Below are 19,061 nucleotides of genomic sequence, written 5' to 3'. Positions count from 1 at the left end.
CACTAGATGGCACTTAAGCATAATGCTTGGGAGCCATTTTAAACCGTAAAATCACCAACAAAAAGCACAAAACTGAGAAGGACACGGCCCTAAATAGACTATGCAAAGGAGACTGTTTACAGGTGTCAGAGTCATAGAAGGCAGAGTAGGCTCTAGTGTATGCATGGAGGCAACTCCATTGCAATTCACGTTTTTTTGGCTGCTATGCATATGTTCTCAAATGACTATAACAGTGTCCCAAGTATTGATTTGGGGGTTAAAAATAAAACTTGGGGAATATGCAAATTAACAAATACAGATTCCACACATAATATATTTGAATATATTTGTATATTTGAATCTGGAGCTCAGGTTATTCAAGAGATATTTATTTTTTTTTTTAATTTTTAAATGTTTTATTTATTTTTGAGAGAGAGAGCATGAGTAGGGGAGGGGCAGAGACAGAGAGAGACACAGAATCTGCAGACAGGCTCCAGGCTCTGAGCTAGCTGTCAGCACAGAGCCCAACACAGGGCTCGAACCCACGAACCGTGAGATCATGACCTGAGCCGAAGTCAGATGCTTAACCAACTGAGCCACCCAGGCACCCCTTCACAGACATATTTAATACATAGTTAAAGGCATAGTTCCTATCCCCTTTTTTACCTGCTAATTTATGTCAGAAAGAAAATATGATTATGGCTTTTAGAAATGTCAGGACCAAAAAGTGTATAATATTAAGTTTTTCTATTTAAAGAATGGACATAAACTGGTCTAGGTATTTTAAATATACATCCATAATTAATCTTTTTTTCCTCGTTTCCACCCCTCCATCCCCACCTCACTCCCACCTCCTTTACTGGATCTTACTACTAAAATGATCTTGGGAAGGAATCTGGAATCCTGCCAGGATGTGTTCAACAGAGGCTCCTGCAGTCAGTGGCATGGGCAGTGCGACTCGAGAGGTTTTCTGCACTTTTCAGGATATTTATTAGTTGAAAAGGTGAAATAGTCTCTGTTGATGAGCACACCTAGTCTGAGTTTCAAAGGTGCTGACCACCATTTAATGTGATAGTATCTTCCTCTCAGGCCCCAAGTGCATCACCTTACCGAAATGGTTAGATGCTGTACTCAATCTGTGTAATTTCCTAATAACTAGCCTAGGCTTCTATCGGGAATACTTATTATTCTTAGATTGTATCTCCCGTCCTCAAGAGAAGTGACACAAATTATTTCCAGGAAGCACAGAGATAAAAGAATATCACACCTGTTACTTCAGTCTTGGTCTCAGAGAAACAACAAAGTCTAATAGACCATGGCCATGAAGTCCTATTGTAATAATGACAGGGGAAGAAATGAATGGCTTTTGAGGATCAGAAGTAGTTGCAGGCATGATTTGGGGAGGGTTTACATACTCCTGGGGTCCAGGAAAACTGGAGAGACCTTGTCCCACAGCTGATTTAGGGGCAGTTGTTTACATAAGTCCTGTGAATAAAAGAGCAAGATAATATAAGTGTGTGCAGCCTTCCAGAGCTTGACAATATAAAACGCTAATAAAATGTGTTTTGAAGTATAGTCCCTAGTTTTAACCGTCTGCAGAGGTACAGAGCTACTGGCATTGCCAATAGGTAAGGGTATGGAGAATTTCCTAGAGAAATTTTATTTTATTAAGGTGGGAATAATTTGGAGGTAAATAGAAAAAAAGCATACTTTTCCCCCTTTAAAATATTTTTTAATGTTTATTTATTTTTGAGAGAGACAGAGAGACTGTCCACAAGGAGGGGAGGGAGCAGAGAAAGACACACAGGCTCCAGGCTCTGAGCTGTCAGTGCAGAGCCCGACATAGGGCTTGAACTCACAAACTGTAAGATCATGACCTGAGCTGAAGTCTGCCACTTAACTCACTGAACCACCCAGGCGCCCCTTTTTTTCTCCTTTAAAATGTGACAGCAATCCTTATAGTTGTCTGTGCTCCCCAGGAAAAAAAAAAAAAAGCTTTAATAGAGTGGAATCAGCTTCAAAAGACAAGACTTTGGGTATCCAAGAGATTCAATTAAATTGTTCCTGGAAGGTCTTGAATTTAGCAACTTGGAGGGGGGGGAGCTTTTTATTTTGATGACAAGCATTTTGTAAGTAAAAATTTTAGGAGGAAAATGGTGTTCTGCATTCTGGTGTCTCAGGTCATGAGAAAGCTGCAGAAACGGCTTCCTTCCTTTCATGAAGGCTTTGGTATAAAAGATCGCCATGGAGGCTGGCACTGTGACAGTAATCTGGGGCCCTCAGACACAAGCAGGCTGTCAGCAAATGGCACGGCGGGTCAGAGGAGGCCTCGGAGACTGGAGGAACTAAAAAGGCGGCTAATGTATTAAATCACCACAGTTTCTTAGATTCCTGTGAAGCGATGTCCACTCATCGCTCTACAAAGGAATTTAAAAGTCAAACCGTTTTACTCTTGGAAACGTAACTGGACTTACCTGAATTGCTTCAGAATATTAAGGACTTCTAAAGCTGTTGGCAGATTTTAAAGAGGTACAATTTAGCCACCACAGGAAATACTTCATTTCTGAAATGGTGGTAATCAAGCATATCCTGTGATATCTGAAATATTATACTGGAACTGAGAAGAACGGATTTTCCTCTTTAGATTTATAAACTTCCCAAAGTTGCCTGCTGGCCCGCATAAGAGATTTCTTCCAACAGAGCTCTTATATCTTTGTGTTTTCCTTTCTTACTTGAGCCCATTTGTCTACACGTAGCTGCTCCAGCTCTGAGCAACAGTAGTCTTCCTAGCAGCTCTGCTCTGAGAGGCCTTTGGCTCTAGCATGACATGATGGCAGCGGTCTGGAAGGACGTTAGAATCAGGTGGGATTAGGCAGAGCAACCAGCTAGAATCAGGAAAGAAAACACGGGCAGAAATGAAATGCAGCGGCACCTTAAGCCTAGTTTGAAAATCCCTCAAATATTCTATTATTGAAATAGAATGCAAATGGGTATAAATGGTAATGTTTTTAAAAAATAATGCCCTCACTGCTTAGATGCATTCCAGCCAATGCATCTACAAAGCAAATGCCAAAGTTTGGTCTAAGGCTGTGACACAGGGAAAGCTCTGGTTCCAGGGAAAGCCTTAATGTGATAGTTTTACTAAGAAAAGAGTTAGCAGGACAGACCTTTGGCCCAGGGCTGCTGCTTACAAAGCTGCCAAGTAATGTTCTTTTCACTTGTAGTTGTCTGAAGTAGCAATTAAAAAAATTTTTTTTTTACATTTGTTTATTATTGAGAGACAGACCATGAGCATGAGCATAGGAGATGCAGAGAGAGGGGAAAGACACAGAATCCGGGTTCTGAGCTGTCAGCACAGAGCCCGGCGCGGGGCTCAAGCTCACAAACTGCCAGATCATGACCTGAGCCGAAGTTGGACACTTAACTGACTGAGCCACCCAGGCACCCCATGCAGTAGCATCTTTTTTTTAAAGGTTACAAAAAGTGAAAGCATATGTTCAATAGAAAATTTAAAAAAAGAAAATAAGAATCACCTACCGCCGGGTAGGATTTAAAAGAAAAAAAAAGTTATTGCACTGCATGGATGACCAGAATTTATTCCACCAATCATTCATTTGGGGTTGTTCCAAATTTCTCACTATTACAAACGATGCTTCATCGAACAAACTTGTGGCTCAATCATTGTGCCCACTGCAGGTTACTTCAGTTGGACATATTTCTTAGTGGAATCACTAGATCAAAGGATTAATGGCTGTTCCCTTTTGCTTGGTAGTGTTTTTTTCAACTCTGGAGTCTCCCCTTGCCCGTGGTCTACAGCATCCCTGGCCTGTGCTGTTCTGGAAGCTTCCACCTCACACAGAATAGATTGTTTGGCTTTCTTTTTTCCTTTCTTTTCCTTCCCCTTTTTTTTTTTTCCTTTTTCCTCCTTTCCCCTTCCCTCCCCTCTCCTATCCACAGGGACTCTGAGGAGAGAAGGTAACCCATTGTGATAAGAGTACAGTCTCCAAATGACAACTAATTGTACCTCACTTCTAATTTTCACATATGTTCAGTTCTTGGGTTTCCTGCCAAGGAAACTAAAACTAAAACCAAAACTAAAATGTTTTCCAGAATTCTGGTTTGAGGTTTCCTGTCCTCTGCCTTCTTTGGAGTGGGAATTAGCATATACTTTCAGTTCTTACTTTATAATTCCATCTCATGTTTGAGCCATAAACTTCTTTTCTTTTAACACACAAAAAGGGAAGAGGCGTGTGGGGACAGCGGGGGGCAGAGAGAGAGAGGGAGACAGAGAGAAAATCCCATGCAGGCTCCACACTCAGCACAGACCCAACATGGGTTCGATTCCACAGCCCTGGGATCATGACCTAAGCCGAAGTCAGGAGTCGGAGGCTCAACCAGCTGAGCCACCCAAGCGCCCTTGAGCCATAAACTTTTTGATAACTGACTTCAACTCACTTTTGGTGACTCATCAGCCTCCTAATAGAGGATTCGATTTTGTAGAAAATTACAATGAAGCAAAGATGTAAGAGAGAACTAAAGGTAATTCCGTTAATGCAAGAAAAGAGGTAGACTACTTTAATGATTTCTCGAAATAGTATTACCAGATTTCTTCACCACAATATTTATTAAACATCTCATATGTGTCAAATATATTACATGCTAAATGAACAACCTACCTTCCTAATACCTTAAACAAGATAATTACTAAACAGTTAATATAGTCTCATTAGCTCCAGAAATTACCTATTCTGTGAGTTAATAATTGTTAACTGTTGTACATTATGTACTTTTTTCCACGTCTGTATAGTTTTATAGTTGAGAGTCTTTAAAAATGATCCAGTGCATCTCCTCATTTTTGCTGCAGGAGCATTAATATCAGACCATGTTTAAGACTTCCACCAGTAAATACTATACAGCCTATATTGATAACTCCCTCAGTATCTCACAGTTCTTTGTTGGGAAATTATTTACTATCTCCAACCTAAGTTACCATGCTACCACTGTAAGCTCCTACCTCTTTAGTCATTAGCAGTATTGAAGTGTGCTCCTAGAAGTACAAGTCCTCCATCTGGTCGATGTGATTTCCTTCTTGTAATGAGAGTACATTGAGAAGGCATATACTCACTGAGCGATGAAACATGGAATCAGAGATGACTCAATAAACATTTTAAAGAATGTTTGCAAAGTGTGATTTTCAAATCTGTGTTGAACTTAAATTCCCAACTTGGTCTCTGCACAACTGTTTCTACTGACTTGTATTTTGGTATAATGCCATTGGTCTCCATTGACAGCCTTCAGGAATAACAGCCCAGTGAAACTCACTGCTGCATTTGCCATGAGGAGGACCCCTAGAAAAAAATCCCATCTGATTTTCACAGCAAGAATAGTGTACTTCTTCTGCACAACTAGTTTGTTAAACATGGCTTAGACCAGGTTTCCCTGCCAGGAAGTCCAGACCAAACTGTGGCCTGTCCATTAATAAGTAGGGGCTGGAAGGCACCCAAGGCTACCGTGTTGCCTAACTCAGGGCAGTACTGTTCATCGGGTATTCTTTGTGAACTGAACCTCAGAACTGTGCACCCAGGAGTCCTTGGCCCGCTGGTATGTACTTTTAGCACATTATTTTTGGTTCCTCCTTTTTCCCCGTCGTTCTCTCTTTGTCTATTTCCCCCCTCCTATTTTTAATTTTCATAATATTATTGATTTCTGTGTGTGTGTGTAAGCTGCTCAAAGTCTTTTGTGGAATAAGGCACAGCATAAACAAGAAGTCACAAATGCAAACCTTTGTTGGTTCATGCTGTTAGTGTCCTTACCCATGCCCTGGCACCCAACTTGATCCTTACTCCTGTGAGTCGTCGTCATTTCAGCTCAGAGGTATTGGTACTCAATAAGCTGGTGCCTCAGAATATGGCATGTAAGCTCATATTTGAAATGATAGTCCAATATAGCTATAAACATATGGTTTTTCACACTGTGAAATGTTCATTTTCCCTTCCCGGGGAGTTTCAAAAAAAATGCACATGAACATATGTCCAGTCACGGGATTCTCTGCCAGGTTTTTTCTTAAATTATGGTTTGGCATTTCAGATCATTAATTGGACACATCCGTGTACATTTTCCTATTCCAAAAAAAAAAAAAAAAAAACATTTGAAGACCTTTACCCATTGATATAGTTCAGCATTCTTAGCTTGCCCTGATGTCTTATTCAGTATTCTCAACCCTTCAAATCAGGCAGAAATTTACAGAACTGTGTGCAGTCATTTGGTTAGTGGCCATGTAGTCCCTGGGTATTGGGTGAAAAGAAGGAATTCATTGTCCTTTTTGTTTTTGAAGTATATATCATGCAAGTAATCCTTTGTAAATCTTTGGCTTAAAGGAAGGAACCTTAAAGTTAGAGTCAAAGGATTCATTTTTAAGTCTCGCCTCTGTCACTGACTGTGACTTTGAGCAAGTCATATAACCTCATGGAGCCTCCGTCGCCTGATGTAGAAACTGAATAATAGTAATGCCTGTCCTGTGTACTCTAGGGGGTTACTGTGTGACTCAAAGGAGATCGTGTGTATGGTAGTAATTTGGAAACTAGAAGAGCTGTTAGAACTACATTTTGCCTGTCTGGGGATAAAATGAGATCACAATAACCAATAGCAGAAACAGTATTTATTTGGCTCAGGTACTGTCCACTCTGCTAGAATTTTAGAGCCCTCAAATTCTCCCCACCTAGTTCCAGGAATCCACTGGGATTGTTGAACCCTTGCTCAGAAATGAATCGTGTTGGGGTCCTCAAGGCCATTCAAGTTCCTTCTCTGTGGCTGGCGGAGGTGAGGGCCCAAAGATGACGTAAGCTTTAGGAAGCCTCCGGCTGCTTTGGAGCTGTGAATTCTAACCTTACTGAGGCTGTGTTTTGAGGATCATTGGCAGCTAAGGTGTCATGGCTAATGACTCGACAGCTGTCTCCCACTAACTTGGGGTGCCAGGAAACTGGTGACCTCAGAGAAGGTTAGAGAGAATGGAAATAAATACAGATTTAGTTAGCTCTGGGTAACAGGAGCTCACAAGTGGTCTGGGCAGATAATGGCCCTGTTTTTTTGTTACATGAACCACACAAAGCAGTAGGCTTTACTAGGTCTTTCGGTGGCTTCCTGACTTAAGAATCAGCTGAGATGAGGGGTGCCTGGGGGGCTCACTCGGTTAAGCGGCCGACTCAGGTTCAGGTCATGATCTCGCAGTTGGGTTCGAGTCCCACATCAGGTTCTATGCTGACAGCTCAGAGCCTGGAGCCTGATTCCCATTCTGTGTCTCCCTCTCTCTCTGCCCCTCCCTTGTTCACACTCTGTCTCTCTCTGTCTCAAAAATAAATAAATATTTAAAAACTTTAAAAAAAGGAATCAGCTGAGATGAGCTGGAGAGTTTCTAGTCCTAGTCATTCTGCTCTGCCAAGAATCTCCCCCCTTTCCTCCAACACATTTAATGGTTTAGACATGAAATAAACCCGTGCACCTCATCTCTACTCCAAGAAATCAAATCCATCCCAATAAAAGTTTGAATACACTACTTGCTGGGGTGCCTAGATGACTCAGTTTGTTAAGGATATGACTTTGGCTCAGGTCACGATCTCATGGTTCATGGGTTTGAGCCCTGCGTGAGGCCCTGTGCTGACAGCTCAGAGCCTGGAGCCTGCTTCTGATTCTGTGTCTCCCTTTCTCTCAGCCCCTCCCCCACTTGTGCCCTAGCTCTCTGTCTCTCTCAAAAATAAACATTAAAAAAAAAATTAAATACACTACTTGGATGGAACTGGGGGCACTTGTCCTAAACCTTGGCACACACAACAAGGCTGTGTGTTTTTTCTTTCTTTTTTTTTTTTTAATTTAGATTGAGCTGATTGGGAGGGTGGACCTGATAGAGATTATGGGTATGACGAGCTAAAACAAGCCATTTTCCTTTCCTTCATACCCATTCTGGTGCCCCACCTTCCAACTACGCACCATGCGTCACACTCCAAAACAAGTGTGGCAAACAGCTGTGTGTTTTCAATTCACCTAATTTAATCAAAAGGATCAAAAAACTTGAAAAACCTTTGTAGACCCAGCCATTAATTCTGTGTTCACTGATTTTGGCCTTTAACGCCAAGAGAGCAGAAGTTAAAGATTATTGTTCTCTTTTTCATTAAAATTTAATTCATTAATGAAGAGAATGGGTGGTATTCTGTGATATGGTACAACATGGAGAAAAGGAGTATTCCTAAAAAGGTTTTTGAGATCAAATCACCCAGTATGTATTAAGTATTAACATAATACATGACAACTCTGTTCTGGCTGGGAGCAGAACTTGTGGCGATTAGCTGTGCTGGCATTTTCATCTTGTAGGTAGCTAAGGAAGAGTGGGTTCTGTTATGATAGGCTTAATTTTGACCTTCAAGGGAAGAGCCACTAATAGGAATTAATAAGAATATTGGAGAAAAGGAACTAGATCATCTTAGAACTTCTAGTAAAATCAAGGAAAGGAATATAGGCTCTCAAGGCATGGAGGTAGAATTTTAATATTCCATTGTTTAAAAGCTTCAATTTTATTGTGCCTCGTAAAAGAGAGAATACATTGTCAGGAAGGAAGTCGTCTCCATGGGCATGGGAACAGAGGAGCCAGAGAAACTGTGCGATCACGGCACCCCCGCCATCCATGGGAGAAGGGATCTGAGTCAGCCGACCCAGATTACTCTGTCCAGCAGACCCTGTCATGGGCAGAGATGCACGGAGCTTTCAGAGCTGGTAAGACCATCAGATTCCATGCTCTCCAAGCAACACGGCAATTGTAATAAGTTTTTTAAAATTTTTTAACATTTACTTATTTTTGAGAAAGATACAGAGTGTGAGTGGGGGAGGGGCAGAGAGCGAGGGACACACAGAATGAGAAACAGGCTCCAGGCTCAGAGCTGTCAGCACAGAGCGCAACGCGGGGCTCAAACTCATGAACCATGAGACCTAAGCTGAAGTCAGCCGCTTAACCGACTGAGCCACCCAGGGGCCCCTGTAATCAGAATTTGTAGGCAGATTTTTCTAGTGGTGACTACGTTACACAAAAATTTATGGATTGTTTTTTTTCCACATCAGTTTAACATATCAGCCTCCTGTTTGGTTAGCATATGTAATTTTCTTAAACTCAATTTTGTACAGTCATTCAAGTTATTTTTAGGCCCTACTGAGTAATACTGGCCTATGGTAAGGCCATTTGTAGCTCGTCTTTCTGTAACTTCAACAATGATCATGAGGACCATCTCCAGTAATTTCAAATTTTAAGAGATTGATTGATTCAATGAGAGTGAAAATCTCTAAGTTTAACTTTGTGAAGACATACATAATGAACTGAAGTTTACCAAAAAAGTAAGAGTAGCATGTTAAGCATGGATTATTTGCCAGAAACAAATCTACTCACCTAGCTTAAGCTAAAAGGAAAAAAAAATGGTGGAAGTGAGGGGTGGCAAGCAATTAATTGAAAGGTTGTAGGAGTATCTCTTGGGTGCCTGGGTGCCTCAGTCAGGTAAGCACCTAACTCTTGGTTTCAGCTCAGCTCATGAGCTCACAGTTCAAGGGTTTGAGCCCCACATCATGCTCTCTGTCTCCCTCTCTTTCTGCCCCTCCCCCGCTCATGCTCACACACTCTCTCTCTCTCTAAATTATATTTTTTAAAAATTAAAAAAAATAAATTTCTACTTTCACACATTTGAAAAAAAATTATTCCTAATGTTCTAAGTAAAATCCTTCTCTTAATAAACAAGGAATTAAAATAGTATAACAAAAAAATTTTTTTAATTTTTTAAACATTTATTTATTTTTGAGAGACAAGCACGAGTGGAGGAGAGGCAGAGAGAGATTGGGGACACAGAATCTGAAGCAGTCAGTACAGAGCCCGATGCGGGGCTTGAACTCATGAACAGGGAGATCATGACCTGAGCCACAATCAGATGTTTAACCAACTGAGCCACCTAGGCACCCCAACAAAAGGATATTTTAAGAAATAACTATGATAGTGTAATAGTGACTGTATCAGAATTTATAAAGATTCTTTTGAATATAAAAAATAATAAAATAAGAGAGTTGGAGAGAGAGAGGGACACAAATCATGAAAGACTATTGAATACTGAGAATGAACCAAGGGCTGAAGGGGGGGGAAGGGGGCAATGGTCATGGAGGGAGGCACTTGTGGGGAGAAGTACTGGGTGTTATATGGAAACCAATTTGACAAATTATTATAAAAAATAAAATAAAATAGGTTCTCCCACAAAGCACCCTTAAAAAACAAACAAACAAACATTAAAAAAAGAAGAAAGGCTGTAGGAGTATCTCATGGAACCTAGGGTCAGGAAATACACTTGACTAGGAAATATACTTGAACTAGAAAATGAAAAGTTGAGAACCAAAGTCATATGCTCTTACTTTCTGCAGTTCATAGACTCATATCTCAACTTCTCTCTTTCTCCATGAAAATAGCTGCCCAGCCTATGCCTCACAAGATCATTCAAGAATTTACTAGAGCCCAACTAACTCTCAGAAGCTCGAGGTCCAGGCAGGGGCCTCTGGCCACCTTGGACAAGTAATCGCTGTTAGCCTCTCCTGACGGACCAGGGATGACAAGATATGGTCTCTTCTACTCAGCAACTGCTATTTAGGGAGACTCTTGGAGAGGTGGGCCTGTGCAGCACTGTGAGTGATGGGCAGGTTTTGGAGAAACAGGAGACATTCCAGACTTGCATCCCCAGTGGTGTCTGCCAAAGATAACCAAAGAAAAATCATTTTAAAAATCTGTTTGGTGTAAAATAAAGGCAAGAGTAGGCAGATGATTAGGGCATATTTTGTTGTTTTCACATGAGAAAAACCGGCCCTGTGCAGTAGTACACTTTTGTTTATTAGATGCCTAAGAAGTGATCTCCATATTGAAAGTTTTAAAACAGCATATTAAGAGGGAATTAAATTCAAATATAATGAGCACAGAATAAGGAGACACCTAAGTACATTAAATTTTAGTTGAGGCTTTTAAAGCGTCATCTAGCACTAGATACTGAGGAACTTACCAGATGAGTTTGAGAGAAAGTACCGTCAATAATCCAGAGGTATTATGAAGAAGAGAAGAGATTTTAGGAAACTGAAATGGGAAAATACTGCCGTCAACATTCCCAAAGGGGAGAGAGAAAGTTTGGTTTTGGAAACTTGACACTGATGTACTACTCTTAAGATCCTAGAAGATCCTAGAAGAAATCACTTATCCATACCTAAAAAGTAACCTTCACTAGGTACCAGTGTGAGTCTATGAAAAGGAATCTAACTGGTAATTGTATCTTAAAAACAAAAAAAAATGAGTTTACCTTAGTGGACCAGGAGACTGGATGATACCTAATTTGTCTTGATTTAGCAGGATAGCTGAGTAAAGTTTTCAGATCCCTGTGGACGAGGTAAAGAAATACAGTGTGAATGATAGTGCAGTTAGATGAAATTGATGAGAAGAGTGAGAGCAACCTCTGAAGGATTACACATAGCTTTCAAGCACTATATTTGACCTTCTCATATTTGTCCATATAAATAGTGGCTCCAGAGATAGAAGCCAATATTAATCCAATTTTCCACATAGAAAACTGGGAAGGATGGTTAAGAGAGCAGAGCCTGCTGGAGCTCAGACCCAAACCAAAAATGAAAACTAAATCTAAAACGAAGTATTTTATGCTGAATTCAACTGCAGAAACACAGAATCAGGAACACTAGGCTTAACAGTAATGGAGTAATGGGGGAGAAAAGTTGTTGGGGGGTGTGGGCTAGCAGTATATGATATGGTTGCAGAAAATAGATCCAGGGCCAACGTAATTTTAAGTTGTATTTGTAAAGGAATTGTAGCCAGATTAAAGGTTGTAAAATTGTACCTTTCTGTCAGCAATTCCACATCTGGATTATAGCAAGCTTTTCTGGGAAATACATTGCCAGAAAGGAGCATATCCAGAGAATGGAGATCAGGAAGTGTAATTTATAAATTTCTTTGATGCTTACATTCTCTATTTTGGTATGTGTAATGAACTGTAAGGAATAAAATCTACCACAGCGTGTTCTCAAGGGGCTTACTCTGTGTCATTTCCAATCAAAGTGCGTAGAAACTGAACACTTGGGTAAGATTCCACTCCCCCCACCAGTCTGTTGAGTTTGAGTGATTTGGTTTAACAGTGATAATTCTCCTTTCATTGAAAACGTACATTGGTTTCTGAATGCTAAGTTAAATTTTATATTCTACATTACTAATTTATTCAGCCATTGGGTGTCAGCGCTGTTTCATGTAAATCATCAGCAATTTCCACTTCTTTGTATCATGGGAGTGAGCAAAAAAGATTTTAGATGGAAACAGGAAAGATTCTTAATTTATTTAGAAATAAAAGTAGTTTATAAAGAAAAACAGTGTTTGCCAAATTGAGGATTTGTTTCCTATGCCTAAAAAAGTGTGCGAATATGTGCATGCACATGTACACACACATACACACACGCTCCTATACCTTAATGATAGTATATATGGATTGCAGAGGTTTGCAGCCTAAAATATTATTTTTCAGAGTCTGCTGAACTAGATATTATTTGTTGATCAAGTCTAAACACAACAAGGCCATATATCACGCTACTGATCTTAAATACACAGCTGGTCCTGCGAGAATACAGGTAAATTATACACAGGCATTTCATTTTTGGCTTGAAATCTACTTTTTTAAGTTCTGGAAGAGTCACCATGAGACTTTTTATTCCCATCTTTTCTTCTGTTCCCCAGCGCCTGGTCCACATAGCCCCCATGAGAATACTCTATTAAATGCCTTTAAAGAATAACTATAATTTTAATCACTGCAAATCTATAATCTGAATGTGAGTATTTGCGACCAGAACAGTTTATTGATAACGCTAAAGAACTATTGTCCTTGATGTTAGAGGATTTTTAGCTCTCTTGGAAAATGAAGCACCAGAGAACAGAAATTAGTCCAAAGTCTGTAATAAAACCCATCCATGTAAATGTGGCATTTTGGTTTCAGTTGGCCTTCCTTCTTATTAGAACTCATTATAAATTCTACAGCAGGAAAATGAGAGAAAGGATGCAAAATTCGGGGTTTTACAATACCACGGGTGCTTCCTTCAATAAGTCTTGACGTCAAGGCTCAGGATATGATAAGATTTGCTTCTGTGTGTTCCGCGCAATGGCTTCATCTCGCAATGGAAAATCAGAGAAGCTGCCGAGGAGCTAAACTTTCTTATGAACCTGCATTCTGGTTGATGGTGGCTAGTGAAAGCTAGTAATTAAAGGTCACCCAATCTTCATTGGCTTCAAGGTCTCCTTTGGGCTAGTGTCCAATCAACCTGGAGTTCAAACTCCCTCTCTGGGCTCTTTGTCCTCCATAGGGTCTCATCTCTTCTCTTTCTTTCTCCTGTAGTATCCAAGTAATAGAAGGCTCTTGCATCCTTGAGGTGTTATGGGTACTTCTGGTCTGTTTGCCCTCCATCTCTCCTGCCTTCTCCTGTCTTCCCAGGTATATGACCTCCTTGCATTTGTTGCTGAAGGAACCCCTGCTGTAGTAACTTCTGGTCAATTCTCCTGCTGCCCTTGGGACACATGGTCCCTTTCCACACCTGCCCCACTCCAGGGACTCACTCCATGTTAGCTTCGACTGGTCCTGTGGATCCTCAGAACCCCACAGCCCAGTCCCTGACTAAGCCTTCTACCCCATCACTTAGCTAAATGTCATCTTACCGCTTACCATGGTGAGTCCCAGCAGGCCCCTGGATCTTCACTCTCTGTGACCTTCCATATGCCCATGGTGAGCATGTGGATGTTCTAGGCTCTCTGGTTCCAGCCTAGAGCCAAGGGAGCCTGCAAAGAAGAGGTGGGAAATTGTCTTTAACTCTCTGCCTGAATACACATCTGCATTATTTCTGTTCTGTGCTACAGCCACACCCTGTGGGCCAGTCTCCTCCTAAAGGTCAGGACTGGAGGCCAGGTGCAAGTCCCATCTCCCATCTTTTACTCCCATCTTGTTACCTCCAGATTTCCTACCCCTTCTCTTTAGAAAAGCTTCTCCCTCCCTTTCTGTGAAAGAGGAATGTCCTCCCCTCCACCTGCCATATGGATTTGCTCTTGAGGGTACTTCAAAATAGGAGGATTGTGGGGTGGAGAGTGGACATTACTAAGAAAAGAGAATACACCAAGAGGTATTTTTAAAATATCCCCAAAGCAATTCAGTAAATATTTATGGAGCAATGGGGTGCCTGGGTGGCTTAGTTGGTTAAGCATCAGACTGCGGCTCAAGTCATGATCTCGTGGTTTGTGAGTCTGAACCCCACATCGGGCTCTGGGATGACAGCCAGAGCCTGGAGCCTGCTTTGGATTCTGTGTCTCATTCTCTCTGCCCCTCCCTGACTTGTGCTCTCTCTCTCTCAAAAATAAATGTAAAAAAATTTTTTTTAATATTTATGGAGCAGCTCTTCTATGTTAGATTTGGGTGAGCAAAATAGATAAGACTCCTGTCCTTACTGAATGTACAGCTTTGAGCATTTTATCGGAAAGGCATGGAGATAGATGCATAAGGATGACCATTGTAACATTATTTTTAGAGTCAACTGAAATGTCCATCGGTAAGGAGATGGTTAAATAATGGACCAGCCATACTATGGAATATTATGCAGTAGTTAAAAAGAATTACAGGGCGCTTGGGTGACTCAGTTGGTTAAGCGTCCAACTTCAGCTCAGGTCACGATCTCACAGTTCATGGGTTTGAGTCCCGCGTCAGGCTCTATGCTGACAGCTCAGAGGCTGGAGCTGCCTCAGATTCTGTGTCTCTCTCTCTCTCTGCTCCTCCCCTGCGCTCGCTCGCTCTCTCTCTCTCTCTGTTTCTCTCAAAATAAATAAACATTAAAAATTTCTTAAAAAGTTAAAAAGAATTAGATAATATGATAAATCTGTACATACTCCCATGGAAGAATTTATACGTACTTATCTGAATATGTGTACTCATTTACATCTCTGCATGAGAAAAATTTAAAAATACACAGCCAACTATTAACAGTTATTTCCCTTAGAAAGTGAGACTTGACACAATTAAGGAGAGGTAAGAGAGGGAACTTTCACCTTAGTAAACTTCTGTATTGCACAAGTTATATATTGCTTTTGTAATTTTTGAGACAAATAGGAAAAAAATACACCAAGAGATGTTCCTGGCACACAATCTAATTTACGTCCTTGGAGCTATTTCCAAACTGTATGTAGGCAGGAGGAGATGGGAAGGTGAGACAACATTCTTTATTCCAGTTCTCTTGTCCCCGTGGCCTGTGGAAGGCCAGGTAGCACGCCCAGACCTTTAAACTCTCCCCACTCGTACAGTTCCTCAGGCCAGTGACGGTGTCCTCGTGGGACCCTCTCTCCCGTCTTCACTCCACCTCCCCTCCTCCAGTCCCTCTGTGTCTTCAACTCCTTTATGTCTCCCACTCAGAGTCCCTGTCCGCTTATTTCCCCATGTGGTCATCTTCTGCCTTAGAACTCAGCAAGCCCCAAATGTCCTCCCATGTCTTGCATATTTTCACCAATTCTCATGTCTGTTATACATCGATTGGCGTCTGTGCCATCAGTTCTGCCACTCTAAGCCCGGTGGTTATCCTCAGGGAAGGGACCAAGTTGCCTGAGCCTCCCTCTGGTTATAGCTTGTTTTGGGGGACTGTTCTTCCTGCTGTCTAAGATGAGACCTCTCCGCCTAGGTTGTTTTGTCTCCAGAAGTACTCAGCACATCTTCTTTCAAGATCTGCATTCCTCCACTACTGTATTTTTTAACTCACTATTCTAAAAGAATATTTGGCCCGTCTCAACTTTGGGTTACACTAGCACCCTCTTGGTTTAGCTTGTCACAGGAGGCCACCATACCCCACCTCTCCTTCCCCATTCGTGGGGCCATCTTCTGGCTGCAAAGGGGAGGCGGGGAGACGGCTCCCACCACGTAACAATATGCTCCATGGGTGCCTTGTATTGAAACGATTTTCAATATCATCAACAATTCTTAGATCTTAGGTCAGTTCTTAGCCATTCATGCGTAGGAATAGCTAGTATTTTTTCTTTTTCATTTGTTTTATGCTTAACAAGATTTCTTATAAATTCAAGATAGCCTAGGTTTACTTCCTGCCTTCATTACTTACTAGCTGTGTGATCTTAGGGAAAGCATTTCTTTCTGAGCCTCAGTCCCCTTGTCTATAGTATTAGGAAGTTAAAAAAGTTAATAAAAGTAGAACACCAAGTAGTGCCTAGGACATAATAAGTAGATGTATTATTTCCTCTACCACAAATGCCCTTCTTTGTAACTTTTCTTCTTTAACTTATATTTATTTTTCATATTTTAATTACATGTTCCAAAGATCTAGATCTTCCAGGTTCTGATAATATCTGCATCATATGCACCCAATTCATTCCTGTGCTCTTATCTTTTCCTTCCCGCTCCCACCCCACATTTTGGGGCTTAGTACTTTTTTTTTAATCATCTTCAATCAAGTCACTGGCTCCAGGGGGCCTTCCTGACCACGTGTCTCAAGGCTAAGTGAGGTCCGCCTGTCGAAGGCACCCTGGTTTTTGCAACGACACACTCAGGGAAAGTACAAATGTTTGCTCTGTGTCTTGATTTCCCTGTAGGACCGTGGCTTCACGAGGGCAGAGGCCGCGTTGTTCTCTCGATGCAGTAGCTCTAGGGTCTGGCTCAGAACATGGGCAAAATAGGTAATTAATACTCCATTAATAAGAAAATGCAGACATAGGAAATAAGACTTGAATGGATTATTAGACTCAGTCTGCATTTCTATAAAAATCAGCCTTTAAGAACATCGATAATTTAGAACAATTCTGAAAGGAAAATAAACACTTGGAGAAAAGGTTGTTTCCATCTACATTGGACCAGTACCTATTTTAAATAATAGTTACTATTCTAATTGCTAGTGTAGGTTATCAAGCTAATAATTCTAATTACTGCTTTCATGGCTTTACATTTAATCTTGAGAACAAGCTCATTTACTTCATGAAAAGCTCTGGGGTAAAAAAGCAAACAAATATAAATGGGTGTGTCTGTATACACACATATATCGTGTATATATACTGTGTGTGTGTGTGTGTGTGTGTGTGTGTGTGTGTGTGTGTGTTTTATGAAACCCCCTGAGCCTTCCCTGGCTCCTTGAGTCTTCATCAGGCCCTTTTCTCAGTTTCTTTCAATTAGAAAAAGGCTCCTGGCAACTTTATTGCCACTGTAGTTGTGTCAAATAGTTTTGTGTAAAATAGCTAAATACTTCTTTAGATGATCTAATAACTAAACATTACTAGAACTTTTTTTTAAGTTTACTTGTATTGAGAAAGAGAGCAAGCCAGCACAAGTGGGAGAGTGGTAGAGAGAGAGGGAGAGAGAGAACTCGTGAACCATGAGATCATTACCTGAGTCAAAATCAAGAGTCGGATACTTAACCAACTGAGCCATCAGGCCCCCTAGATTACTAGGACTTTTAAAATTCGTTCAACAGTTAATTTTTTAATGTCTGCTATATGCCACACGTCAGCCTATTTCATTTTTTTTCCCCTGAAGGTTTTGGCCACATTAGAACAGGATAGCTTTCAAACCCAGCTACCTGGTGGTTCATACACAAAGTGAAATAAATCCTTTGCACTAGAAACTCAAGTTGTAAAAAGGAAAATAAACTGAGATCTAAGTCATGGGCATTGAGGGTGGAGAAGCGCAGCTCTGATTGCTGTGAAGATCTGGGGTGCCCCTGGCGGGGAAGCACACATTCAGAAGTTAATTCTCTTTACCACAGAGCGAGTGACAGTTGGTTAGGAAGTTGCTCTGTGAGTGACTTCGTCTAGCAGCATCTTCTCTCTCCCATTTTGTGTTTCTGTTAAAATATAGAAGGTTGCATTTCGTTCACTTCCCTCGTTGAAGTCAGTAATATTTAATCCAATCAGAACACACAATCATAGTAAGTTTGAAGCCACACATTACAGATTCCTTCTACATAAACACGACTGAATGTTCCTTTCGCAGGTGCAAGTACTGGCATTATGATGAGAACCTGCTCACTTCCAGCGTTGTCATCGTCTTCCACAACGAAGGATGGTCAACCCTCATGAGAACCGTCCACAGTGTCATTAAAAGGACTCCAAGGAAATATTTAGCAGAAATTGTGTTAATTGACGATTTCAGTAATAAAGGTAATGGCTGTAGAAGATTGACATTCTGTCTATGAAATAAGCTAATTATGAAGAATTACAAAGGGTGATTTTAAAACAATTGCTCTTGAAAACTTAATAATTGGCATCTATTGATAGAATCTGTCATCACGTTGGCACCGTGCCAGGCATTATATATAAATTATTGTGTTTCATCCTGACAGTCATCCTTGAGATGGATACTGTTATTATCTTTATTTTACGCAGGAGCCTCAGAGATGTTATGTAACTTGTCAGACATCACAGAGGTAGTAGTTAACAGATCCAAATCTACAGACTCATAAATCTGTGTATTTCACTACCATCTTAACACTACACCAATTCATTAGGCCTTGGACTTTATAAAAATGTGGTCAGGGAGATAATTTATTGAAAGACTGAAAAGTGCAGCAATTGTGTGTATATTGTATTGCCACCTGCTAGTCCCTCCATAGCTATCAGACTGAAGTCCATATTCCTATTTAATAGCCTGCTTTTGCATTTGAATAATGATGCAAATATTGAATTTCACCAGACACCGTGGACCCTTGTTAGGTGTAACACAAGTATCTACTAAAGCTTGTTTTGTTCGGTGTTTGATTTAGTATGTTGAATAAAAGGAATTTGTGTTGTATTTTTGATTCTCCTTAAGGAGTCAGCTATTCGAGCGTTTAGGGAGGGGTTGGTTAGTCTTGGTTCAGCTTGGCAAGAGAGACATTGAGCAGTGGTTTTCCAGATAAGTGGGTTTTTTAAATTGACATTTCTTGTAAGCTGAATATATCTTCTTCCTGGCACATATTAAAAGATGGGTAATACTCCAAATCAGCATGCTAAATGCAAAATGTAATGGTGCTGC

At 40.8% G+C, this 19,061-nt stretch overlaps 1 protein-coding gene across 3 annotated transcripts in view; it reads left to right on the top strand.

Moving 5' to 3' along the window:
• Window positions 1-19,061, top strand: part of GALNT7 (polypeptide N-acetylgalactosaminyltransferase 7) — a 134,256-nt gene that overhangs the window by 88,225 nt on the left and 26,970 nt on the right. For all 3 annotated transcript variants that reach the window (XM_029938747.1, XM_029938749.1, XM_029938752.1), the window contains exon 3: window positions 18,042-18,208. In XM_029938747.1, the coding sequence (XP_029794607.1) occupies window positions 18,042-18,208 (167 nt within the window). The remainder of the gene's footprint in view (window positions 1-18,041; window positions 18,209-19,061) is intronic.

The sequence above is a fragment of the Suricata suricatta genome, chromosome 1 (assembly GCF_006229205.1).
Source record: "Suricata suricatta isolate VVHF042 chromosome 1, meerkat_22Aug2017_6uvM2_HiC, whole genome shotgun sequence".
Classification (NCBI taxonomy): domain Eukaryota; kingdom Metazoa; phylum Chordata; class Mammalia; order Carnivora; family Herpestidae; genus Suricata; species Suricata suricatta.
Note: the sequence above shows the minus strand (reverse complement) of the source record. Positions and strands in the feature narration are given on the sequence as shown.